The sequence below is a fragment of the Sus scrofa genome, chromosome 7 (assembly GCF_054392235.1).
Source record: "Sus scrofa isolate SSC_HxYL_T2T_F1_AM1 chromosome 7, Sscrofa_HxYL_maternal_Yorkshire_Landrace_v2.0, whole genome shotgun sequence".
NCBI lineage: Eukaryota > Metazoa > Chordata > Mammalia > Artiodactyla > Suidae > Sus > Sus scrofa.
The window spans coordinates 50,388,115-50,414,114 of NC_139389.1; the positions used below are offsets into that span (position 1 = coordinate 50,388,115).

At 44.6% G+C, this 26,000-nt stretch overlaps 1 protein-coding gene across 14 annotated transcripts in view; it reads right to left on the minus strand.

The window, feature by feature from the left end:
- ADGRF1 (adhesion G protein-coupled receptor F1) overlaps positions 1 to 26,000 on the minus strand; it is a 47,563-nt gene that overhangs the window by 3,437 nt on the left and 18,126 nt on the right. For 5 of the 14 annotated variants that reach the window (NM_001206355.1, XM_021098134.2, XM_084966459.1 and 2 more), the window contains 11 exons: positions 24,532 to 24,589; positions 23,634 to 23,783; positions 21,561 to 21,734; positions 19,397 to 19,497; positions 18,009 to 18,067; positions 14,495 to 14,646; positions 12,040 to 12,203; positions 10,017 to 10,205; positions 7,202 to 8,575; positions 5,648 to 5,689; positions 3,818 to 3,877 (listed from right to left, as the gene is read on the minus strand). In NM_001206355.1, the coding sequence (NP_001193284.1) occupies positions 3,818 to 3,877; positions 5,648 to 5,689; positions 7,202 to 8,575; positions 10,017 to 10,205; positions 12,040 to 12,203; positions 14,495 to 14,646; positions 18,009 to 18,067; positions 19,397 to 19,497; positions 21,561 to 21,734; positions 23,634 to 23,783; positions 24,532 to 24,589 (2,523 nt within the window). Of the gene's footprint in view, positions 1 to 3,817; positions 3,878 to 5,647; positions 5,690 to 7,201; positions 8,576 to 10,016; positions 10,206 to 12,039; positions 12,204 to 14,494; positions 14,647 to 18,008; positions 18,068 to 19,396; positions 19,498 to 21,560; positions 21,735 to 22,438; positions 23,784 to 24,531; positions 24,590 to 26,000 lie in introns of those variants that run through there. The other 9 variants (XM_084966460.1, XM_021098133.2, XM_084966461.1 and 6 more) reach the window with 5 other exon arrangements.

Sequence of the window (26,000 nt, forward strand, 5' to 3'; positions counted from 1 at the left end):
GGATATTGAAAGGAATAAACTCTACCTCCTGCCATGGTCCATGTCATGAGAAGCTAAATCAAGATGGGAGAAATAGGTGTTTGTTCTACGCCATATGCACCCCAGGAATAGTTTCCATATTTTTCACCAAAAAATATGAGTGGTTACCCCACATTGAGCTCTGAAAAAAATTATCTTAGAGAAAAAGGAATGAGAAACATGTGAGAGTTTCCAAGCAAAGAATTGATTTTCTAAAATTCAGGGCTCAGTAAACACATAATACTCTAATCCTAGAGAAGAATCCTAAGGTCATGGAGTTCCCATGGTGGCGCAGTGGAAACGAGTCCAGCTAGGAACCACGAGGTTGTGGATTTGATCCCTGGCCTCGCTCAGTGGGTTAAGGCTCCGGCGTTGCCCTGAGCTGTGGTGTAGGTCACAGATGTAGCTTGGACCCCACGTTGCTGTGGCTGTGGTGTGTAGGCCAGCAGCTGCAGCTCCTATTGGACCCCTAGCCTGGGAACCTCCATATGCCGTGGGTGCGACATTAAAAAGACGAAAAGACAAAAATAAAATCCTAAGGTCATGATGATTGCATATAGTGCACAACATGGGGAAATAGCAAATTTTTTTTTTTTTTTTTTGTCTTTTTGCGTTTTTCTAGGGCTGCTCTCACGGCATATGGAGATTCCCAGGCTAGGGATTGAATCGGAGCCATAGCCACTGGCCTACGCCAGAGCCACAGCAACACAGGATCCGAGCTGCATCTGCAACCTACCCCACAGCTCACGGCAACGCTGGATCCTTAACCCACTGAGCGAGGCTAGGGATCGAACCTGCAACCTCATGGTTCCTAGTCGGATTCATTAACCACTGCGTCACGACGGGAACTCTGCAAGTATTTTACAATAACTATACATGGAGTATAAACTTTGAGAATTGTGATTCACTCTATTGTACACCTGTACTTTATATGATATTACACATCAACTATACTCCAATTTAACAAAACTGCCTGTGGCGTTCTTGCCGTGGCTCAGCAGTAACGAACCTGACTAGTAGCCACGAGGATGCGGGTTCGATCCCTGGTCTCGCTCAGTGGGTTAAGGATCCAGCATTGCTGTGGCTGTGGTGTAGGCTGGTAGCTTCAGCTCCAATTTGACCTCTAGCCTAGGAACTTCCCCGTGCTGCTAGTGCGGTCCTAAAAATCAACAACAACAACAACCACAAAAACCTGCTTGTAAATCAACTGTACGTCAATAAAATAAATTTAAAAACTAAAGATGTAAATCTAAAAATTCCCTGCATCCTGCTTCATTTGGAGAAAACAATTTTCGATTTCAACACAGTAGGAAGCTACGTGGTCTGGGGAAGAACAGCTTCATCAGGCATGAAAGGTTACATGGCTTTAAGCTGTTAGTCAACAGAAGCTGAGTCATTGGAACTAGAAATAGATCAGCCCATCTTTGTGGAGAGGGAGTCTGCAGAGGCCACCAGAGGATGCCTCTTGGTGAGGAGTTGAGAGAATGTCGCGAGGGACAATGGAAGGGCCAAGAAGGGGCCCTGAGCCCACAGCAGAGAGAGGATCCTGAGCGAAGCCACACGTGGTCCAGATGACATCATGGCAGCTTGAGGGATGGTCCTTGCTGGGACCACAGTGGGCTTTGTCTATTCCCTTTAGCCGACTATCCGAATGCACTGCCTTTTCAAGATCCCTACTTCACCATCCCTTTTCCCATCTCTTAGTGGACGGCTTTGTATCCCCTTGAAAAAAGAAACAAAGACCAAAAAAAAAAAAAAAGGTATCCAGGTCTCTGAATTCTCTCGACATCATGACCCCGATCAGTACATGTTGCTCTGTCTGCATCAGCCTGATACTTCCTGTCCCTAAGGAAGAGGCTAATCCCTCCATCTTCCATCCAGACTCTCAATCTGCTTTCTCAGGAATCTTCTGTCCATCACCCTCCCCCTTCATTTGTTTTCACACTCTTTAGTGGCTTATTCCTTCCAACACATGGAGTTGCTCACATGGCATCTCTGCTCGACCCTCTCACTCCCTCCCAGCTGTATGTCTACACTGCCCTCCATCTCTTCATTTGTAAGCCAGTTTCTTTTCTCTCTTTCTCTCTCCCTCCCTCCCTTTCTTTCTTTATTTCTTTAAGAGCTGCACCTGCAGCATTTGGAAGTTCCCAGACTAGGGGTCAAATTGGAGCTGCATGCCTGGATCACTTTGCTGTACAGAAGAAATTGGCACAACACTGTAAATCAGCTCTACTTTAATTTTTAAAAAATATATTAAAAAAAAGAAACGTGATGAAGAGAAGAAAAACACTGTTGGGCATGTCTATTTTGGGTTTTGTTTTATTTTCCTTTAGAGTGGTTTTGTCTCTTTGGTTTCCCAAGGAGAAAAATCCTGACTTCCTGCTTTGTAGGGTGAGGAATGTCCTGTTTTGCTTTATTAACTAAAGGTTTTTCCTTCATACACTCATATATGCTGTAACTCTCAACTTTTCCTAAGAGTAGAGAATGATTCATTAGTTTCACATTTTCTGGTTCAAGGGATTTTCGTTCTTCAAGACATAAAAACAAAATCACAGGCCATTAGAATTTCTGCTTTGTGTAACTACCTCCACCTTAATTTTTACAGCTTGAGAACATTGAAACCAAAAGGTACTATCTTGAGATCACACAGCCATTTGGTTACTGAGTCAGAAACACAGGGCAGGTCTGCCAGCTCCTGGGCCATGCCTTCCTAACTCACAGCCCGCTCCTAAGAAATGCAGATCCAGAAAAATTATCTTGGTGTCAGAGGCTAATTTCCTCACTGTCTTATTATTATTATTATTATTATTATTATTATTATTATTATTATTTCAAGAGCTTATATTATTCCTTGGGAAAAACCTCCAAACATCCATGTCATTTTTCACGCATTTAAGTCAGTTGATTTTTATCAAACACAGAAATTTCTGCTTTAGAACCATTTCTTCTCTTTTCTTTTTTTTTTCCCTCCCTTTTTTGGCCAACCCTTAGCATATGGAGTTCCCAGGCCAGGGATCAGATCAAAGCCACAGTGATAACCTACACCTCAACTGCGGTCACACTGGATCCTTTAACCCACTGTGTCGGGCCAGGGATCCAACCTGTATCCTGGTGCTGCAGAGTTGCTGCTGATTCCATTGTGCCACAGTGGGAACTCCTTTAGAACCCTTTCTGTGTCTTATCAGAAAGCAAAAGTCTAAGTTCATACCAAAAATGCAAAATAGGGATGGAAGTACTTTTGTTTCTTAACTCTACCCTCCTTACATGGATTGTATTTTGGTGGCAAAGAATGAAACAGAAATACTCTGTTACCATACAAACGTCAGTTTGCAGACCTAGGAGCTAAAAATCACAAGGAGTGTTTTATAGGTTAGAACTTAATCAAGACCGCCCCCTTTGCTTTTCTAGAGAAGGAAGAGGGATCTAGAAGAAATCCAGAATGTCAGGCAGAGATAAGGGCTCTACAGATTCTAGATATTGGGGGTAAGTCAGACTACAGAAAAAGATACTGATTAAAGGTATTTGCTCATAATGGCCACACTGCCCCCCACACTTAAGCATCCTTGAACCTTTCCACGCCTTTGAATTCATCCATGCATTCATTCATTCAATCACTCATTCAACAACATTTTAATGAGCATTGGCCGTGTGCTGGGCATTGCGCCAGATACCAGGAACATAATGGTGACAGAAACTCAAGAGGTTTACACACAAATGGGCTTGCCATAGGACCGCATAAAGAGAAGAGTGCAAAACTGGTGCTTGACACGTTGCCCCGATGACAGCAAGAGATAATTACCTTTGATGGTTGCTTCCAGGAGCTTAAAGGGGACAACTTGTTGAGCAGCAAGTGTCGAAGCTATAGGGCAACAAAGAAATATTGAGGAGTTACACATATGCAACCATACACAGATGAAGCAAGAACAAAACTGCAGAACGAAATTGTTATTTAGTGGTAGTAGTTCCTGGAAGTACTTAATAGTTAATAAGCATGGGTATCTGATGAAAGGAGTTCCTTTTATTTTTTTTTCTTTTCTTAACCTGTAAACAAGACTAGAATTAAATGAAACACAACAGTAACGAAAGCCATAATAATTCTGATTCTATACATCAGTCATTGGGCAATAATTGCTAAATTGAAGTTTATCTTTGAAGTGCAGAGTGAATTGTGCAAACAACAGATTCAGTCCAATCAAGAAAGAAGTAGTGAGTTCCCTGGTGGTCTAGTGGATAGGATTCAGCACTCTCACTATTGAGGCTTGGGTTCAGTACCTGATCTGGGAACTGAGATTCCACATTAAGCTGTTGTACACAGTGGCCAAAGAAAACAAACAAAAAGCATACTGCTTCATCTGGGGCAGGCACAGTAATTATGGTAATTATAAAATAGCCTTATCATCTTATTAAAACAAAGACTACCTTTTTTAGTTTACTGTCTTTAAGCTTCTCTGCAGAATTGCTTAAACCTTGGAAAAATAGTGAAAGAAGTTTGATTTTGTTTCTTTTTTCTTTTTTTCTTCCTTTCCTTTTTTTTTTTTTTTGTATTTTCAAGGCTGCACCCACGGCATATGAAAGTTCCCAGGGTAGGGGTCGGAACTGCAGCTGCTGACCTACTACACCACAGCTACAGCAGTGGGATCTGAGCTGCGTCTGTGAACTACACCACAGCTCACGGCAATGCCGGATCCTTAACCCACTGAGTAGGGCCAGGGATCGGACCTGCATCCTCATGAATACTAGTTGGGTTCATTATTGCTGAGCCAAAACGGGGAACTCCAGAAGTTTGTTTTTTTTTCTATTGCTTTTAGTTACATTGGCCATTCTTCTTTGGAGTTCTATTTAATGTTAGAAGCTATCTAATTAAATTCTAGGATTTCCCTTGTGTCACAGCAGGTTAAGGACCTGGAATTATCACTACAGCAGCTTGGGTTGCTGCTGTGATACAGGTTTAACTCCTGGCCCAGTAACTTCCACATGCCATGGCTGTGGTCTAAATAAATAAATAAAATTTGAGAAACATATTCTAAGTAAATGAATAAATTAAGAAGCAAAAAAGAATTCAACTCTAAGGAAAATTTTTTTGCTTGTTAGTTAAGAAAAATTAATTGTTGAAAACAGGAGTTCCTATCATGGGACAGTGGAAATGACTGACTAGGAACCATGAGGTTGCGGGTTCGATCCCTGGCCTTGCTCAGTGGGTTAAGGATCTGGCATTGCCATGAGCTGTGGTGTAGGTTGCAGATGTGGCTCAGGTCCTGCATGGCTGTGGCTGTGGTGCAGGCCGGCAGCTGTACCTCTGATTAGACCCTTAGCCTGCGACCCTCCATGTGCCATGGGTGCGGCCCTAAAAAAAGCAAAATAAAAAAAAATCAATTGTTGAAAACAAATTTCCCTGTTTTTTCTACAATATTCACATTATATGTTGAGATTAGTTCTCCGGAGCTCTATTATCGGAAGTTAGTGTTTCGTTCCTGTGTCTCCTGACTGAGTCTGCCTTTTGTGAAATTACAGAATTTTATTATGAAAGTACCCATGGTCTAAACTCTCATATATGAATAAGGGCCCCAAATTGAGGGGGAGGGCTTAGACACCTGGATTAAGGGAGGAAGAGAAGAATGAATACACATACCTTATTATCCAAGAGCATTCCAAAACATAAGATGAAAAAACCCTTAAAAAAAAGGAATAAAGCACATGTACCATGTACTGTCTTTTCTTTCCCAGGAAAGAAAATAGTCACATGTAATATGTCACACTGTTCTATTATATCCTCTTCTTCTTGTCCCCTGATTGGCTTTGGGCTCCTTGAAGGCAAGGACACTGTGGGATGACCTTCATGGTGGATGAGTACAAAATACACAAACATTTTTTTTTCTGTTGAATGGATAATTAGATCATTGAATGAAAAAAGTTTTCAGCCTATATGGAGCTTCATGTCCCCCTCTGTGTCATTCGAAACCCCAAAGAACTTCCATTTGTTTCTACATCTCAGCTTTTCTTTAGGCATCACGCAAACATTTACTAAGTAACTATGACGGCAGGAGGCACTGAAGGCCAACCCCAAGGTCACATGGAGGAAGGTGACCTTTATTAGCATCCTTTCCATCAGGTCCTGCCCTTGAGGAACTCTTGGCAGAGACTTTCTGGACCTTGAAATCCTCTCCCTGTCAGAGTGCCCTCAGCTGGTACCTGCTCAGACAGCATGTCACCAAGGGCTGGCCTGCACAGAAGCTCCCTAAACCTGTCACCTTAGATGCATGCTCTTCGTGATGTTCTCTCTGCTACCACTTAGGTGAATCCTGGTTCCTGGCCAGCTTTTTAGGAGACATCTACTGACGACTTACTCTGGGCCAGGCACTGCACCAAGTGCTAAACGATCTCTTTTCATCCTCACATTTACGCTGCGATAGGGTACTCTTATCCCTGTCTACCAGAGGAGAGAATTGCTAGAGAAAGTGAAGTCATTTGTGAGTGGTCACACCTTTAGACCACGCAGCATATTTGAGCCCAGAGCTCAAACATTGAGCCATCGTCCAGAGGAGCCCCAGCAGACGTTCCCTGAACCAGAATTGAAGGCTCTCTTTCAGATTCACCCAAACCTAAGGATTTCTTTTCCCACTTAACTCTCTGAACACTCTCTGATCATGGGCAGGTAAAACCCAATCTTGGCAGCAGAGGTTGGCAAACTTTTTATGAAGAGCCAGATAGCCAATAGCTCTGGTTTGGCAGGTCATCCAGGGTCTTACAGCTGCTCAGTTCTGCCTGTTTACTGCAAACAGCCACAGACCATACATTCAAGAATGGCCATGGCTGTATTTCAATAAAACTTTATTTGTAAAAACAGTGCTGCCTGCAATTTGCCAGCCCTGGCTCTAGGGCCCCTTAGGGACTTGCCTTGGTACCATTCAGACTCAAAAAGTACTCTTGATTTATTTGTCTTTCCCTGTGTGCTTTCACAGGGATCTGCTCAAGCCTAAGAGGACAAGAGAGAGTAGTGTTAGCTATTGAACTCTTAACACATTTAAAAATCCTGAGATGAATGACTGAAGATGTCTAATATTCTGCTTTAGTATGAGAATAACTGTTGGGGAAAATGGATCTCTTTTTTTTCTATTCACTGTTGCCTGGCAGTTTGAGTTATATAGTCCCTGATGCTGTCACAGGTGACTCTTACTGTTCTCACCTGGAATGCATTGAGTAGCGCAAAAATAACGTGCCAAGCCAGATTCCCGCTGTCCACCATGGTTCCTATGCCAAAGCCCCAGGTGAGCCCCAGCAGCGGGGTCAGAATGAGGAGGCCCTTCCCCACACGGACGACAGTGGCCTTTTTGTCCTGAGTCAGCCTTTCTCCGACCGCAGGCCTCCAGAGCTTTGCGAGAACTAGCAGCAGCACAACCAAATTCACAGCCACAATCGTCAGGGCGGGAACAGCAAAGGCCAGGAGAGGTTTGCTCCCATCAGACCAGTTAAGCCAACACGCATCTTTCCTTTTGTAGCTATTGCTGGGCTGTGTGACCGCAATGGTGATGATGGATATGATGAGAGGACACCCGTAGCCCAGGGAGAACCCGATGGCCATCATCAAGGGCGTGGCCATGTGATGGAACACGAGGATAACCCGGTAAGCCAGCAGGAAGCCGAGCATAAGCATCCAAAAGAACAAAGCGAGGTAGAACCAGTGTGCGAAGAACACTGCCGCGATGCAGATTCCAGGAGGGTGTGCCGCCGTGTCCTCGGCGGCAGCGACAATGAACCAGAGATCCGCAATCAAGAGGCATAGGGCTATGTTCACCATGCAAATGTGACGAGTGTGTGAGGTTTGGCTTTTGGTGACCTGCTTCCAAAACAGAGCTTCAGTGACCAGGCATAAGACGAGACTTGCGATGGAGACGCCCAGCCCCACGAAGGTGATCCCCTTCACAACGGGGACGATGGCAGGGGGGACAAAGGGGGACATCAGCATGGAGAAGGACGTCAGGTGAGTGCAACGGCATGTCACCGAGTCTGGAGTCTCTTTCACGAGGTGGCAGCCGGCGTTGTTCCACTGCAAATGGCTGAAATCCCAAAACACACAATGAGGCTGGCTCAGGTTCGACTCTATCTTGGAAAGAATCAGGAAAACGTCACGTATGGGATAGTTTGGGATAACGGTGGATATCACAGGCCCGTTGATCTGAGCATCTTCATTTTTGGTAAGGGGTAGGATGGTCCCCAGGGTCAAGGAGGCCATGCTGATGATCGTTTCTGGAAGGGACCCCTGGAATTGCTCTGACCCGATTAACACCTGGCCTCTGATAGGAATGGAGGTATTCTGGGGGAACAGCTCTGTCTTATAGCTGTAACCCATCTCCCGTTGATGTTGGGATGCTGGAATCCCTTTCCAGTGAATGAATTCTCGAGAAATATTCAGAGGCAGAGCTGCTGGAGGTACCAGAACGCTGATGTTTTCCAGTGTCTCAAGTAACTGGGAACTGGCTTGTGTTTCTTTCTGTAGCAACACGGTCCAGTTGGTTACTGAGGCTGAATTAAGGATGTGGTCAGTTATACCGATGACATTCTGAAATACAAGGATGAAGGTCAGTTGCAATTTTGAGTGAACAGGTCAGAGGACCACAGAGTGGATAGTCATTAGCATAAAGCACAGGAAAATCGCCCAGAGAATCAGCTCAGTTGAAGACATTAAAACTCAACAGAGACATTCAGCTTGGGTGCTCTGCACAGCAGCCTGTTTGGGTTAAGAGAAATGGGTCAGGAGTTCCTGTTGTGGCTCAGCGGAAATGAACCTGACTAGTATCCATGAGAATGAGGGTTTGATCCCTGGCCTTGTTCAGTGGGTTAAGGATCCAGCGTTTCGGTGAGCTGTGGTGTAGGTCGCAGATGTGGCTCAGATCTGACATTGCTGTGGCTGTGGTGTAGGCCAGTGGTTACAGCTCCAATTTGACCCCTAACCTGGGAACGTCCATATGCTGCCATGGGTGCGGCCCTAAAAAAAAAGAGAGAGAGAGAGTTCCTATATGATTCAACAGTCCCACTACTGGGCATACATCCAGACAAAACTATACTTGAAAAAGACACATGCACCCCGACAATCATAGCAGCACTATTCTCAATAGCTAAGACATAGGAACAACCTAAATGTCCATGGACAGATGAATGGATAAAGAACATGCAGTACATTTATGCAATGGAATACTACCCACTGTGCCCGGCTGGGGATGGAACCCATGTCCCTGCTGCCACAGAGACACTGTTGATCCTATTGCACCACAGTGACAACTCCTCACTTGCATAATTCTAAAGTGAATTTTTAAATATCCAAACTGAAACATGAGTTCCGTAGTACAAAAAAAATGTTTTTTAAAAATACTAAATATAATTGAGTAAAGTAAGAGCTTGTGGCCACAGGAGAGAACAACTGTAGACTCCATGTTAAATATGAAATATTAAAAAGTTCGCACCTGCGTCGTTCAGTGCCATGCAAGGCAGAGACTCACAGGTTCCCCTCAGCCAAGTGCTGCCAGGCAGGCTGCCTGGAGGTAGCTCCCTCTTACTTTGAATTCCACTTTTTTTGTTGTTGTTGAGGGCCACACCCATAGCAAATGGAAGCTCCCAGGCTAGGGCTTGAATCTGAGCTGCAGCTGCCAGTCTACACCACAGCCACAGCAATGTGGGATCCGAGCCTTGTCTGTGACCTACACCACAGCTCACGGCAATGCTGGATCCCTGACCCACTGAGCAAGGCCAGGGATCAAACCCACATCCTCATGGATCCTAGTCAGGTTTGTTACCTCTGAGTCACAAGCGAGCTCCCTGAACTCCCATAATTAATCCCAGGGGTTCCTTGTACCCTGTAAAAGAAGCTGTGAAGCTCACACAACGACCACTCAGTGGCTCTCTGCTCTTTTTCGACAGCGCACCACCACCACCTGGGGCTCTTGCCATTCCTTCTACAAGGCTGAACATTTCCAGCGAGCCCTTCGAGCCCCGGCAGACCTCACCTCCATTGTCGAATTGGACACGCTGAAGTTGCTTGCCCGGGACAAGGAGGAGACATTGCCCAAAAGAGCCACCACAGAAGCCAGATTCCCGGCTGTGGTTGATGGGTTTTGCTGAATGATGATTGAAAGATTTTGTACCAAGGATGACACGGCTGCTTCAGTGGCGCTGAGGGCAATCACACTGAAATTCTAGCAAGAAAAACAGAGAAGCCTTAGAAAACGATGACACGCTAGCGCTTTATCAGACTTAAATCAGGTTTCCGGGGCCACAGGGGATGAACAAGTGTATGGTGCATTGTAACATAAGGTAATTATATAACAATGATAATGACATAATGGCTGCCGTTCAGTGCTTTCTGGATTCCAAACACTGTGCTAAATACTTTGCAGAGGATTCGTGTAGTTCTTACATCACCCTTCGAGGGAGGTACCATGATTACATTCACTTTATCATTAAGGAATCTGAAACTTGAAGAGACCCATTAAAAAGAATTTTCATGGAATTTCTGCTGTGGTACAATGGATTAAGAATCCAGCTACAGCAGCTATGGTTGCTGCAGAGGTGTGAGTTCTATCCCTGGCCTGGAAACTTCATATGCCACCAGTGTGGCCATAATAATAAAGGTATTTTCACATAAATTATTACCCTAATTATACAGAACCTGGTGTTCTTTGAGACTCAGTGACTTCCAAACATCACCTGTAATAGGGGAGAACACATCTGACCACCCATACTGCATCTTTTTTTTTTTTTTTTTTGTCCTTTGTCTTTTTAAGGCCACACCCGCGGCATATAGAGCTTCCCAGGCTAGGGGTCTAATAGGAGCTATAGCTGCTGGCCTACACCACAGCCACAGAAACATCAGATCCTTAACCCACTGGGCAAGGCCAGGGATTGAACCCTCAACCTCATGGTTCCTAGTCAGATTAGTTTCCACTGGGCCACAATGGGAACTCCATCTACTGCATCATTTTTTAAGTTTAATCTTTGTATTCTATTGCTTTTGCTGCAAGTTAAGAATATTGTCTATTGCCCATATCTTTTTCCTCTTCTCAACTGACAGAGCTGTTCTCTGCCTAGAGCACCTGGGATCTACCTGCCCTCACACCCAGAAGTGGCCAAGTCCCAGCTATGGTCCCTGTCCAGAGCAAAGCAAAGAAGGCAAGAGGAAAGATAAACTCCAGAAGCCATCTGCTCCCTTCTCCCTCCCCAGTTTACAGATGAGAAAACTGAGGTCCAGAAGGAGAGCTGTAAACCTTCCACCGTCCCTTGGTGGTAAATCCCATTCTGGGGTCCTCTGCTTCAGTGGCAGAGTCTCTGGCTGATGTTCTGCTGGCTATGAAGATCTATTTGCAGGATACCGTCTATGTGCTGGTCTTAGAGAGCCTCTTTTTCATGAGTTCCTCGGGCTCCTATCTATCTACTGTGTCTTAACTTTGAACCTTCCTAAGAGAACATCATTTGACCATGTTTCTAGTTCAGTGCTATTGCTAGCAGAGGGACCATTAGCCCCTTAGTCTTTTCTGATCTACAGAAGGAAGCTAGTCAAGCAAATGACCCTGAAGGGCCATGGAAGTTCTATCACCCTATGTAGTTCACCTCTGGCTGACCCACTCCCTGCCCTGGTTTCTGACGTGTGTACATCCTTACTCATATGCAGGTTATGGCTTCTGACTCACATCTCACTTGGGTCTTTAATTCCCAGGTTTTCTGGTCTTCTGAAGCCAGCTCAGTTGCTGTACTACCCTCTCTCCTAGACTCTTCAGCGTTGATTCATGCCTCTGCAGCACCCTCCCCCCCAAACCATCCAATCTGACCTTTTCTGCCATTCTCAGCCACAACCCAGACTCACTACTCATGTCACACTGTCTGGGGTCCCCAGGGTCTGATGTCATCCTCGACTTCTGACCAAAGAGACAAATGAATATATTTTATCCTCTACCTCTAGCCGTGCTCGCTGGGAGACACCCACTGTGAAACACAAAACCAGGGCAAGTCTGCAAGGTGCAAATGCTTTTTTACCTTCTTCAGCTCTTCCAGCTCAGAGAGGACACACATCTCCCTGAGGATGTGCCACCCAGAGGGCTGGCATTTGGCCGTGATGTTCCCGGTGTAGCCGCGGCTACAGGGAAGGGTATACTCATCATTCTTAGCCCCAAATCCAAAGACCATGTTGTTACACTGGGCTGGAAAAGAATGGAAACAAAGAAGAAAAATGTCTCTGAATATCTTGACCCTCTCTATAAACTATACAGCAGTGCTTTAAAAGTCGTATTAAAAAAACAGTGCTAAAGAAGCCATGGAGACAAAAGCCAGGCAAAATTCAGGAGCAGGAGAAATTTGTCTGTGATGCTCAGCTTCATCCTTTTAGTTCCTTTTCCTCTTTCCTGATGTTCTACCCTCCTGAGGCAGGTTCCTCTCTCTCCAGATGTCTGATTTATGCCAACAATCTCTCTTCTTTTTTTTTTTTTTTTTTTTTTTTTTTGTCCGTACCTGTGGCATATGGAAGTTCCTGGGGCCAGGGATAGAATCCAAGCCACAGAAGTGACCTTAACCACTGGATCATTTTTTCTTTTTTTTTGCTTTTTACGGCCACACATGCAGCATATGGAAGTTCCCAGGCGAGGGGTCAAATGAGAGTGGCAGATGCCAGCCTGTGCCACAGCCACAGCAGCTTGGATTCTGAGCCATGTCTGCGACCTGCTCTGCAACTCATGGCAATGCCGGATCCTTAACCCACTGAGCAAGGCCAGGGATCGAACTTGTGTCCTCATGGATACTAGTCAGGTTCATAACCTGCTCAGCCACAAAGGGAACTCCTAGATGCTGGATCCTTAACCTCCTGCAACACAGGAGAACGCCCAGCAATCTCACTTTTAATGGGCCAACCACTAATAAGTATTAGGTGAAAATAAGACAGGGTGTAGTCACTCCCAGGAAATAGTTTCAGTCTTTAAGGGAAAGCTAGCAAACCAGAAAATCTTCAAGACACCATGGGACAAAGCAGGCATGATGTGATTGAAAGATAGTCATTGCCATTTGGCTATGAGTCACATGTCCTGCTTTGTACCCCTTTAAAGGATTCTCAGATCGTGACCAGTCCTTAGCTCCTCTTGCTGCTAGCCCTAAAAATATATTCTTAACATGATAGGGACTGGGAGGAGGAAGTCTTAAGGGCTATGATTTTTTGTTTCTTTTCCCCATGGCTGTGTCTTTTTTTTTTTTTTTTTTTAATTGCTGAACCTGTGGCATATGGAAATTCCTGGGCTAGGGGCTGAATCAGAGCTGCAGCTGCCAGCCAATACCACAGCCACAGTAACACTGGATTTGAGCCGCATCTGCAGCCTATGCTGCAGCTTATGGCAATGCTGGATTCTTAACACAGTGAGTCAGGCCAGAGATTGAACCCACATCCTTGTTCGCTGCTGTCTGAAATGCCTAAACATTTTAGGCACGTGGTAAATACTTATTGAATATATGTTGAAAGTGGCACAGATCTTGGTAAGAGAGGTTTAAAATTAAATGTAAAGAATTACTTTTTTTAGGAGTTCCCATTGTGGCACAGGGGAAGCGAATCCAACTAGGAACCATAGGTTGTGGGTTTGATCCCTGGCCTCACTCAGTGGGTTAAGGATCTGGCAATGCCATGAGCTGTGGTGTAAGTCACAGACATGGGCTCAAATCTGGCACTGCTGTAGCTGTGGCATAGGCTGGCAGCTACAGCTCTGATTGGACCCCTAGCCTGGGAATCTCCATATGCTGCAAGTGAGGCCCTAAAAAGCCAAAAAAAAAAAAAAAAAAAAACCCAAAAAACAAAAGAATTGCTTTTTTTAATCTGAAGAAGAGAAGTGGGGTGGGAGTGTTTGTGTGTGTTTGTGTCTGGGTATACATAAAAGACCTGGAAAAGGAGTTCCTTCTGTGGTGCAATGGGATCCTAGGTGTCTCTGGAGCACTGAGATGCAGGTTTGATTCCAGGCCTGGCATAGTGGGTTAAGGATCTGGCATTGTGGCAGCTGTGGCATAGGTTGACACTGTGGCTTGGATCTGATCCTTGGCCCAAGAACTCCATATGCCGGGGAGCCAAAAAAATAAATTAATTAAAAAAAATTTGTTTTAAATGGGAAAAATGTCTTCTTTCCTTGGTCCGTCCCTTGGATTATGATTTAGGAACATTTTCAGCCTCAGGGCTCTTTTAACATGTAGATCAGTAAACTACAGTTGAAGCATTTGCATCACAGCCTGCAGTAAAATCAGTCTTGTGTGATGTTTACGCGAAGAGTTGGAGATCCAGTTACTGATTAGCAAGGTCTGAAATAGCTGAAACTGAGTTTCATCACGGTGGACCGGGGAACAACTGCTTCTTTCCGCTAAAAGTCAGTCTTAGAACAATTCTACTTCAGGAACACCTCCAATATGCCATCAACTAATCAGATGCCCCTAACCTGCTTCCCTCCAGAGGACTGGAAGCCAGATTTACCTTTTCCAAACACTCTGAAAGAGTCGTCCTCTAGAGGGAACAGCTCGCGAAGGCTGGCCTTCACCTTCTCAGCCACCTGTTCAATGCCTGACAGCAGCTCAGTTGTGCTGCTGGATCCAATAACTTCATACCCAGCAATGATGCTTCCATCTCTACAGAGATGACGTGGAAAGAAAAATGAGATTCATTCATTCAGTCATGCAGGGCTTACTCTGTGTGGTCACAGCATTGGGTTCACAGGAATAGATCAAACAGGTTTGGTCTTTCCTTCATGGAGCTTAAGTGCTAGTGGAGAAGGCGAGGCAAATAAGAAACAAGTCACAAATAGTTACAAATTTTGTTAAGTGTCACTGCAGACACTTACTGATAAGAATAACAAGTAAAAGTGAGGCCCACTTTTTTAATTTTATTTTTTTCTCTTTTTACGGCCGCACTGGTGGCATATGGAAGTTTCTGGGTTATGGGTTGAATCAGAGCTGCAGCTGAGGCCTATGCCACAGCCACAGCAACACTGAATCCAAGCTGCGTCTGTGATCTACACTGCAGCTTGCAGCAACACCAGATCCTTAACCCACTGATGAGGCCAGGGATCAAACCCACTCACGAACACTATGTCAGGTTCTTAATCTGTTGAGCCAGGACAGGAACTACAGGGCTCCCTTCCCTGGGTGGCTCAGCAGGTAAAGGATTTGGCCCAGGCATGGCCAAAAAATAACATAAAATAAAAATAAAATAGAAGAAAATAAAAAGTGGTCAGGAAAGCCTTCTCTCTGTGCAGAAGGTCTTTGAAGCTCAGACCCAAAGATGAGAAGAAATAGCCAGTGATACAAAACACATTGCTATAGCATTGCCAGCATCTGAGAAGAGCCTCAGGCAAGAAAATGCTGTGAGTCTGACAGACGTCAAGTCAGACAACATGACTAAAACTCCATGAGCAGGTAGAGATGGATAGGAGATGACATCTCCTATGACAAACCCAAGAGCCTGATGGAACAGGACCTGAGAATTTCAATTTCATTTTTTTACTAAAAAGTTTTACTCTTTATTAAAAGGTATGGTCCCATTTATTTTTTAAGATCATCCCTCTGGTGGCCTTGTGGAAAACGGGTGAAGGGAGAAAGCAGGGAAGCAGGAATGCTAGTTAAGATAGAGGGGGTGGTGTCTTGAACTGGTTGGGCAGCGGTGCAGGTGGGGAGAGGTCAACTGGTTAGATTCAGGTTATATTGAAGGATAGAAGCCAGAGGACGTGCTAATGGCGAAGATTTCAGGTGTGGGAGAAAGAAACTAGTCAAGAACAACCCCCAAGGAACTGAAAACCAAACTGGAGTGTATTCACATGATGGACTATTACTGGGTAATGCAATGGAGGGAACCACTGATACTCAGAAAAACAAAGATGAGGAGTTCCCGTCGTGGCGCAGTGGTTAACGAATCCGACTAGGAACCATGAGGTTGCAGGTTCGATCCCTGCCCTTGCTCAGTGGGTTAACGATCCGGCGTTGCCGTGAGCTGTGGTGTAGGTTGCAGACGTGGCTCGGATCCCGCGTTGCTGTGGCTCTGGCGTAGGCTGGCAGGGCAGCTACAGCTCCAATTCGACCCCTAGCCTGGGAACCTCCATATGCTGTGGGAACGGCCCAAGAAATGGGCAAAAGAAAAAAAAAAAAAAAGAAAGAAAAGGAAAACAGAGATGAGTCACAAAGGCCTTATGCTAAGCAAACAAAGTCAGGCACACACAAAAAAAACCCTGGGTATCAGACGATCATGAAATTCTAGGATGAGCAAAACTAACATAGGGTGATAGAAATAAAGCCGATGGTTATTTCTGTTAGAGAGGGTAGGAAGGAATGGGCTAGGAGATTGGTTGGAAAGGAGCACAAGGGAACTTTGAGGATAATGGAAATGGTCTGCCTTTTTTTTTTTTTTTTTTTTTTTCCTTAAGCTGCACCCGAGGCACATGGAGGTTCCCAGGCTCAGGGTCTAATTGGTGCTGTAGCCGCCAGCCTATGCCATAGTCACAGCAACGCCAGATCTGAGCCGCATCTGCAACCTATACCACAGCTCACAGCAACGCCAGATCCTTAACCCACTGAGCAAGGCCGGGGTTCGAACTCATGGCTCATTTCCGCTGTACCACGATGGGAACTCCAGAGACAGAGATTAAGATTTACTGTACATTATGTATGTAAAGAGTAAAATTTAAATATTTATATTTTTAGACTTAGGCTTACTTTTGCTGTTTTATCTACAAATTTTTGGAGACCGTTTGTAAGATATATATAATGGAATAGAAATTAGAGATATAAACAGAAAACCAAGGAAAAGAAAAATGTGAATATTGAATAGAAACTTGTGACTGAGTTTCCATTTTGTCTATGAGTTCAATGACAGCAAAGTCAAAAACAGAAGTTTATTAATTATACAGACCTTGATCTAAGAAAAAAAAAGCAGTGCTTTCGCTAGCATGGAACTTTAAAGAAAATTATACACATGAATGTTTATATAAATACATGAGAAGGCTTAAAGTATAATGACCAGGACAGTGTATTTATAGCAAATGCTATTGAAAATTTCTGATAGCTGTTCTTTAAACTAGCTGTGAAAAAATATGTAAGAAGTTACGTTCTCTGACCTCTAAGTCACTTCCTCTACCGAGCAGACTGTAAATAGTTGGTAATCAATGCACACATGGGTAGCTGACCAAATAATTTTTGAATTGAATCATAAACAAAAGGATAATTTACCAAATATCTCTTTGTTTGCTGTAGACAGTGATTCATGGGTTTTGAACTATGGTGCATACATGATATTAACCCCCAATATAATATTTTACCCAAGGCTCCCCTTCTGGCCCTCGGTTATACAACATCATACCCCTGCGTTCATGGAAGGAAAAAAACCCATCCTTCCATAACCTACAACCCTCCTTCCCACCCCTCACCCCTTCCCACACACACACACACCAAGCTTCCTTCCAAGCTCAGCCCTGTTTTGTGTGTTTCTAATTCTAGTCTCTGATACATAGCTTTGAGAATGCCATTCAACATTTATGTCCCCAAATGCATTTCAATGAGAATATAGACTTATCCTCTCCAGACTTTTTTTTTTTTTTTTTTTTTTTTAAGGGCTGCACCTGAGGCATATGGAAATTCCTAGGCTAGGGGTCAGATTGGAGCTGCAGCTGCCAGCTACACCACAGCCACAGCAATGCGGGATCTGAGCCTGTGCCACAGCTCACGGCAACACCACAGCCTTAACTCACTGAGCGAGGCCAGGGATCAAACCCACATCCTCATGGATACTAGTTGGGTTTGTTACTGGTGAGCCACAATGGGAACTCCCTCTTCAGACTTACCAAAGCATCACAGATTTTATCCAGTTTTTATAAGAATCCTATCTCAAAGACCAATTCTGTGACCTATTTTCTATCAAGGTTACTTGGGAACAGCAAGAGGCATCCTGCAGGAATGGTACACGATTCCAAGGATGCCCCTTTGAAGGCCACTGTGTTACTTACCGAAATTGAGTAACTCGAACTGATTCGAAACCTGGGATTCCTTTGAAGGATTTCTTAAGCTTTACAAAGAGAGCAAAGGACAATATGTTGATCTTTGTCCCCACACAAGAAAGACATTTTTACAAAAAATGGACATAGACAATAGACCAGCCAATGGAAGCGCTGACCAAAGGAAAGAGCTATGGTGGGAAGCAGTGGCGTGTTACAGAAATACAATTAACAAACTATTATATAGAGACTGGATAAACAACAATGTTTTGCTCTATAGCACGGGAGCTATATTCAATATCCTGTGATAAACAATAATGGAAAAGATTATGAAAAAAGAATACATATATATATATATGAATCACTGCTATATAGCAGAAATTAACACAACACTGTAAATCAACTATAATTCAAATACAAATTTTTAAAAAAGAAATACAACTAAAATAACAGCAGCAGATATACATGCATGCATGCACAAACATGTATAATTTGTTTTCGAGGTTGCTAATAAAGAGTGTAGAACCAATTCCTTGGACTAGAAGGTGAATTAGGTGCCAGGTAATATAAAAAATTCACCCAAGGAGTTCCCATCCTGGCTCAGTGGTTAATGAACCTGACTAGTAACCATGAGGATGCGGGTTCAAAACCTGGCCTTGCTCAGTGGGTTAAGGATCTGGTGTTGCCATGAGCTGTGGTGTAGGTCGCAGACACGGCTCAGATCCTGCGTTGCTGTAGCTGTGGTGTAGGCTGGCAGCTGAAGGTCCAATTTGACCCCTAGCCCGAGAACTTCCATATGCCTTAGGTGCAGCCCTCAAAAGACAATAAATAAATAAATAAATAAATAAATAAATAAATAAATAAATTCACCCCACATCTAAGTTTTCCTTCCGCAAAATAAGCCATTGATTTCAACAGATACTTAAATGGACTCTGCCTGCAAAGTGTCTGCGCATGTCTTTGTTAGAAGCACATCTGAACCACCATCCTGGGCACAGGTAGTTTTAGGTGGCTTCATTAAGTCCAAAATTTCCCTCAGTAACTCTTTGTAGCCTCTAACAAAATAGGCTTCTTTAGGGAAAAAAAAATCCAAAAAGTTGACAACTGAGCTTAGCTCATGAAAACTTTGGACAAAGGAAAAACAAAGCAATCAAGAAAGCTTCGTACCACATTGTGCTAACAAATGAACAAAACTGAACACCAAAGAAAGGGAAAGAAGTCAATTATTTAACACTCCTTGAAAGAAAATGTTCAGAGTACATCACTTGTGCAGAATGGTCAACTGTCGTGTAGTAACTCATTGAAAATGAATAACTAAGAATATGTGTTAAATACGTATGTTGAATTGGGAACTTATATTTAGCCAAAGATTTCTTATGCAATAAGTCAAAGGTACTTACTTGAATTTCAATTCCAGTGGTATATTTGGCATATAGAGCCGAAGATGAATCCAAAAGGTCTTTTGCAAATCTTTCCTGAATTTTGAAAGTGCCCCAAACCTCTACAGAAAATAAAAAGAAATTTACAGAGATAAAGATAACTCACTTGATTATATTATAGAATAAAATTACAAAAGTCTAATTCAGCCCATCTCCTTTTTTTTTTTTTTCTCCCCGTCATTTTTAGGGCCGCACCCGTGGCATGTGGAAGTTCCCAGGCTAGGGGTCTAATCGGAACTACAGCTGCAGCCACAGCAATGCCAGATCCGAGCCCCATCTGCGACCTACACCACAGCTCATGGCAACACCAGATCCTTAACCCACTGAGCGAGGCCAGGGATCGAACCTCTGTCCTCATGGATAGTAGTCAGATTTGTTTCTGCTGCGCTATGGTGGGAATTCCTATTTCAGCCCATCTCTTTGATTGCAGAACTTTGATTTCCTTTTATGATGAATGTTCACCTGAAGTAATACAGAAAGCATACATAAAACCACAGTTTCTATTGTGGATTTGGAATATCATGGGAATGTGCCGGCAATCAAGGTGGCCTTATAAGCAGGTAAATGAGTGGCCCCTCGCATGTGATTATAAAAGGCAGTCACTAAGCAAGGAAATATCCCAATCTAGGCACGAAGGTTAAACATTGTCCCTATTAAAAAATATATTTTTAAGGTCGCTACCGGGAGTTCCTGATGTGGCACAGCAGAAATGAATCCGACTAGTATCCACGAGGTCTTGGGTTTGATCCCTGGCCTCGATCAGTGGGTAGTGGATCCAGTGTTGCCATAGTCTAGGTTGCAGACATGGCTCGGATCCTATATTGCTGGGGCTGTGGTGTAGGCCAGCAGCCATGGCTCCAGTTCAACCCCTAGCCTGGGAACTTCCGTATGCCACTGGTGTGGCCCTAAAAAACAAACAAAAACAAAAGAAAATCATGGACTTGGAAAACAGACTTGTGGCTGCCTGATGGGAGAGGGAGGGAGTGGGAGGGATCGGGAGCTTGGGGTTATCAGACACAACTTAGAATAGATTTACAAGGAGATCCTGCTGAGTAGCATTGAGAACTATGTCTAGATACTCATGTTGCAACAGAACAAAGGGTGGGGGAAAAAAATGTAATGTATACATGTAAGGATAACTTGATCCCCTTGCTGTACAGTGGGAAAATAAAAAATAAAAAATGAAAACAACAACAACAACAACAAAACAAAACAAAAACAAAAAAAGAAAGAAAGAAAAGAAAAATCACTAATTGTTGAGAGTTCCCGTCATGGCTCAGCAGTAAGGAACCCAACTAGTATCCATGAGGATTTGAGTTCGATCCCTGGCCTCATTCAGTGGATTAAGGATCTGGTGTTTCTGTGAGCTGTGTGGGTAGGTTGCAGTCATGGCTTGGATCCTGCGTTGCTGTGGCTGTGTCTTAGCGCATTTCTTTCGATATGATCGCTAGGTAACCCTCCCTGCTTTCACAGCTCCAAACTTTTATTTTCTGGAAATTGAAGGTGACCAAAGAGGTGAAAAGAAAGTGGGAAGAAAAACGTTATTTACAGGACGGGAGTTCCCATCGTGGCTTCGCGGTTAAGAAACCCGAATAGTATCCATGAGGATGCGGGTTCAATCCCTCGCCTCACTCAATGGGTTAAGGATCTGGCATTGCCCTGAGCTGTAGTGTAGGTCACAGATGTGGCTCAGATCCCGTGTTGCTGTGGCTGTGGTGTAGGCTGGCGGCTGAAGCTCCAATTCGACCCCTAGCCTGGGAACCTTCATCTGCCCTGGGTGTGGCCCTAAAAAGAAAAATGATGTTATGTATACAAGCTCTCTCCCTACTTGGAATTTCAGGGAATCTTCCTAAATTTCAAAAGAACCGTAGAATTATAGAGGTGAGCTGGTGTACCTCTTGGTTGAACTGACGCTCCAACATTAACCTGTATTTCTCAATCCTCTGCATTTATGAAGCTGTCACGTGTCCAGCCAAGCCTAGCAGGGATCTCTGCCCTTTGCTCTCCCTGGAAACACCAGCTCTCCACTGGGAGGCAAACAGAAACACCGGGACGCAGACGGAGAGGTCCCTCTGTCACCTATGCCCCCGCCTAGAAGCCGCTCTTGGTATCCTTCCGCGCTTACTTGTTCTCTCGCAGAAATTGACACTGTGGGTGAGGTTGTTGAGATGACAGTCACAGCTCTGGAGCGATCCTGCCCCCTGAAGGTGGCAGTTCTGGGGGTCGAGGCACGAGGGAGGAAACCAGACGTAGCCGTCTTCACAGGCACAGCGCAGGACCCCGTTCTGGTTGGCACAGTCTGCGCGAAAAACAGAGCTTGGTCAATAAATTGGCTGTGACTGAGTCCTCATCTTTGGCTCTGACATAGAACCTGAACCGAAGGCTGCAAGTATCTCTCTCGCCAAAAGCGAGAAGGATGAAACCAAGATGGAAGTGTGTTTGAGGTTAAAAAAAATGTCCTGCTTAGGAGATACGGAGGTTGGAATCAGAAACCCAGCAAACATAAAAATAAGGAGTTCCCGGTGTGGCTCAGTGGGTTACAAACCCGACTAGCATCCATGAGGAAGCAGGTTCGATCCTTGGCCTTGCTCAGTGGGTTAAGGATCCAGCGTTGCTGTGAGCTGTGGTGTAGGTTGCAGACTTGGCTCGGATCCCAAACTGCTGTGGCGTAAGACTGGCAGCGGCAGCTCTGATTAGACCCTCAACTTGGGAACCTCCATATGCCACAGGGGCAGCCTTAAAAAAAAAAAAAAAAAAATTAAATGGCTGGGGCCAGCATCCGAACGAAAGATGTATGCCCAGTAGATAGAGAATGGAGACAGAAGCAGAAGAAGGGACATTAACTCCTGAGTTATTTAAAGGGTTCTAGAGAATATTTGTCCACTGTCTTATCAGAGGCTCCCATCCACCCAGCATCACCCGACATGGGCCCTGTTAGCAATATGGCAAAGGCATAGAGATCTTTTTGTTTGTTTGTTTATTTGCTTGTTTTTACAGACTCACCTGCAGCATATGGAAGTTCCCTGGCTTGAGGTTGAATCAGAGTTGCCGCTGAGGCCTACACCACAGCCACAGCAACGTGGGATCTGAGCCTCATCTGCAAACTACATCAAAGCTCATGGCAATGCCAGATCATTAACCCATTGAATGAGGCCAGGGATCAAACCTGCATCCTCACTGAGACAAAGTTGGGTCCTTAAGTCATTGAACCACAACAGGAACCTCAAGAGAGACCCTTTTTTAAGAAAAATGAAAAATGTCATTAGCTAGTCCTGTATGCTCATTTCCTTCTATTTGACCTAAAACCCCCACTGAAAAATTTTTCTTTTTTCATAGGAAAAAAAAATGGGGCAAAGTCACCAGATACTGTTATGAAAATATGCACAATGGTGTATAGTAAAATGGTTCTCAAGCTTTACCATGTGTTAGAACCTTCTGGGGAAAGTTTATGATTCAGTAAGTCTGGGATAGAGCCAGGGATATGCATTTCTTTTAAGCTTTTTTTTTGGTCTTTTGTCTTTTGAGGGCTACACCTGTGGCATATGGAGGTTCCCAGGCTAGGCGTCAAATTGGAGCTGTAGCTGCTGGCCTACACCACAGCTCACAGCAATTCCAGATCCTTAGCCCACTGAGTGGGGCCAGGGATCGAACCTGCAACCTCATGGTTCCTAGTCGGCTTCATTTCTGCTTCGCCAGGACGGGAACTCCTCTTTTAAGCTTCTTGATGCTGCAGCTACTATGGGTGGGGCGCCACACTCTGAGAACTTTTGCTTTAGATCAAACACTTAACTTCTCCTAACCCCACTGTTGTGGTCATTAGCGCTGTTGGCAAATGCTTTTCGCAAGCGTTTCTTCTTCTGTTTTTGTTTGTTTGTTTGTTTGTTTTTTCATTTCTTTTTTGGCTACCCTGTGGCACATGGAGATCCCAAGCCAGGGATCAGATCCGATCTTCAGTTGAAACCTACCCTGAAGCTGCAGCAATGCAGGATCTTTAACCCACTGTGCCGGGATGAGGATCGAACCTGTGTTCCAGTGCTCCAGAAATGCCTCTGTTGTACCACAGAGGGGACTTCAAAGCATTTATTCTTTCAAGCCACAGATATTGGGGGGATGACGGAGTCCATGGCTTAACCTAACCTCCCCTGACTCAAACACCGCCTTCCCCATCTCCACTCCCGGTCCCCAGAGACTGACTGACACGTGGTGGCCTTTGCTCTGAGAATCCTCATTGACCCAGAGAACCACAAGGGTGAAGCCTCCAGAAGCTTCAGGAAGTTCTTCACGTCTCTTTTCTCCTTGGAATTGCGGTAGGCCACCTGAAGCAGCAGCTCATATTCCTGGTTTGGGCCTAGAGAGAGAGAGAGGGAATCAAGGACCTCACTTCGCAGGCTCTGAGGGAGATAATGCACAGCCAAGAACCACAGGGCAATCATCAAATTCAGTCCCGGGGTCCAGGCTGCTGCTCTGCTCGGTATTTAAGTCCACCTATAAATGAGCCTACGGAGCAAAGCATTCAGACCCTCCACGTGTGCCTGAGATGCGTCTCTCCTCTCTCTTCTGCCAAGCCAGCTGCTCCGAGCTCTCTGACCCAGCCTGGCCATCCCTCTCCTGACATTCTGCCTTTATTATACTGTTGAGTCCTCACAAATATTTTGCCAGTTGGAATTACTATTATTATCCTTTTATAGACTTAAGGTGTTTAGGTCAAAGATCTTTTATTTTATTTATTTATTTATTTATTTTATTTATTTTTTATTTTATTTATTTTTTGTCTTTTCTAGGGCTGCACCCATGGCATATGGCGGTTCCCAGGCTAGAGGTCTAATCGGAGCTGTAGCCGCCAGCCTACGCCACAGCCACAGCAACACCGGATCCGAGCTGCGTCTGCGACCTACACCATAGCTCACGGCAATGCCACAGCCTTAACCCAGTGAGCAAGGCCAGGGATCGAACCCGCAACCTCAGGGTTCCTAGTCGGATTTGTTAACTGCTGAGCCCTGACAGGAACTCTAGGTCAAAGATCTTAACAACCCATCAGAAGCACCTCTGGGGTGTGAACCTTGCTCTCTGGACCACACTCCTGGGGGGAGTCCTACCTGGAAGCTTTTCCTTATTCACAGTGAGTTCTTGTTTTGTTTTGATGCCATCACCTGTCTGTTGAAAAGAAAAAAAAAAAAAGAAGAATTACAGCAAGGTTTGTCATGTTTGTCGACCTTATTGGATTTCCCATTACACTGAAACCATGGATCTAAAATCCAAGCCAGGGATAATGGGGAGGGGGAAAGAGAGAGCATCACGGAGGCACCTTTTGAACACAAACCTGAAGGAGGTGGGGAAGTGAGAATCCCTGAGAAGGAACTTTCCAGGCAGAGGAGCCCATGCAAAGACCCTGCCTGGGATAAGAACAGGTCTGGCACCTGAAGGCCAGCGAAGCTAAGCGGAGGAGGAGAAGGACAGGAAGTGACGTCAGAGAGTATCCAGGGAGGCAGGTCCTGTAGATGCATCCATGCTGTGAATCAGGGCTTAGCTTCTACTTGAGTGGATGGAGCCTGCCGGGGAGTTCTGAACAGAGGGAAGGCATACTCCCCTCCACTTTTCAGAAGGCTCAGTCCTGCAGCTGTATTGGGAATAAATGGGCATAAGAAGCAATAAGAGCATTTCAGAAGTGATTGAAATAAGATTGTCGTGAGATAATGAAGGTTGGATCAGGATGGGAACCATGGAGCTGGTGACAAGGGCCTGGATTCTGGTTTTATTATTTTATTTTATTTTATTTTATTTTATTTTATTTTATTTTATTTTATTTTATTTTATTTTATTTTATTCTTCTGGCTGCACCTGGGGGAACATGGACCTTCCTGGGCCAGGGATCAAACCTGAGACAAAGTTACCACCTCAGCCACTGCTGCAGCTGTACCAGATCCTTAATCCAGGGAACTATTTTAAAGAAAAAGCCAGAAAGGTGTTCCCTGGTGGGTCAATGGATTAAGGATCTGGCATTGTCACCGCTATGGCTTAGTTCCTTCTGCAGCACAAGTTCGATCCCTGGCCCAGGAACTTCCACATACCATGGGTGAGGCCCCCAAACAAGCCAGAAAAAAAAAGAGCCAGTGACTTAGATATGGATTATGAGAAGAGTCAAGCATAATAAGTGTTTTGCCTAAGCAGCTGGAGAGGTGGTGATACCATTTGCTGACATGCGAAAGGAGGAGCATATTTGGTGAGAAAAAAAAAAAAAATGAGAGTTTAAATTTGCACATATTGGAGTTCCCGTCATGGCACAGCAGACATAAATCTGACTAGGAACCATGAGGTTGTGGGTTCGATCCCTGGCCTCGCTCAGTGGGTTAAGGATCTGGCGTTGCCGTGAGCTATGGTGTAGGTCACAGATGCGGCTCGGACCTGGCATTGCTGTGGCTCTGGCGTAGGCCGGCAGCAACAGCTCCGATTAGACCCTTAGCCTGGGAATCTCCATATGCCATGGGTTTGGCCCTAAAAAGACAAAAGACAAAAAAATAAATAAAAATAAATTCGCACATATTAAGTTGAGGGACCTCTGGGGCAC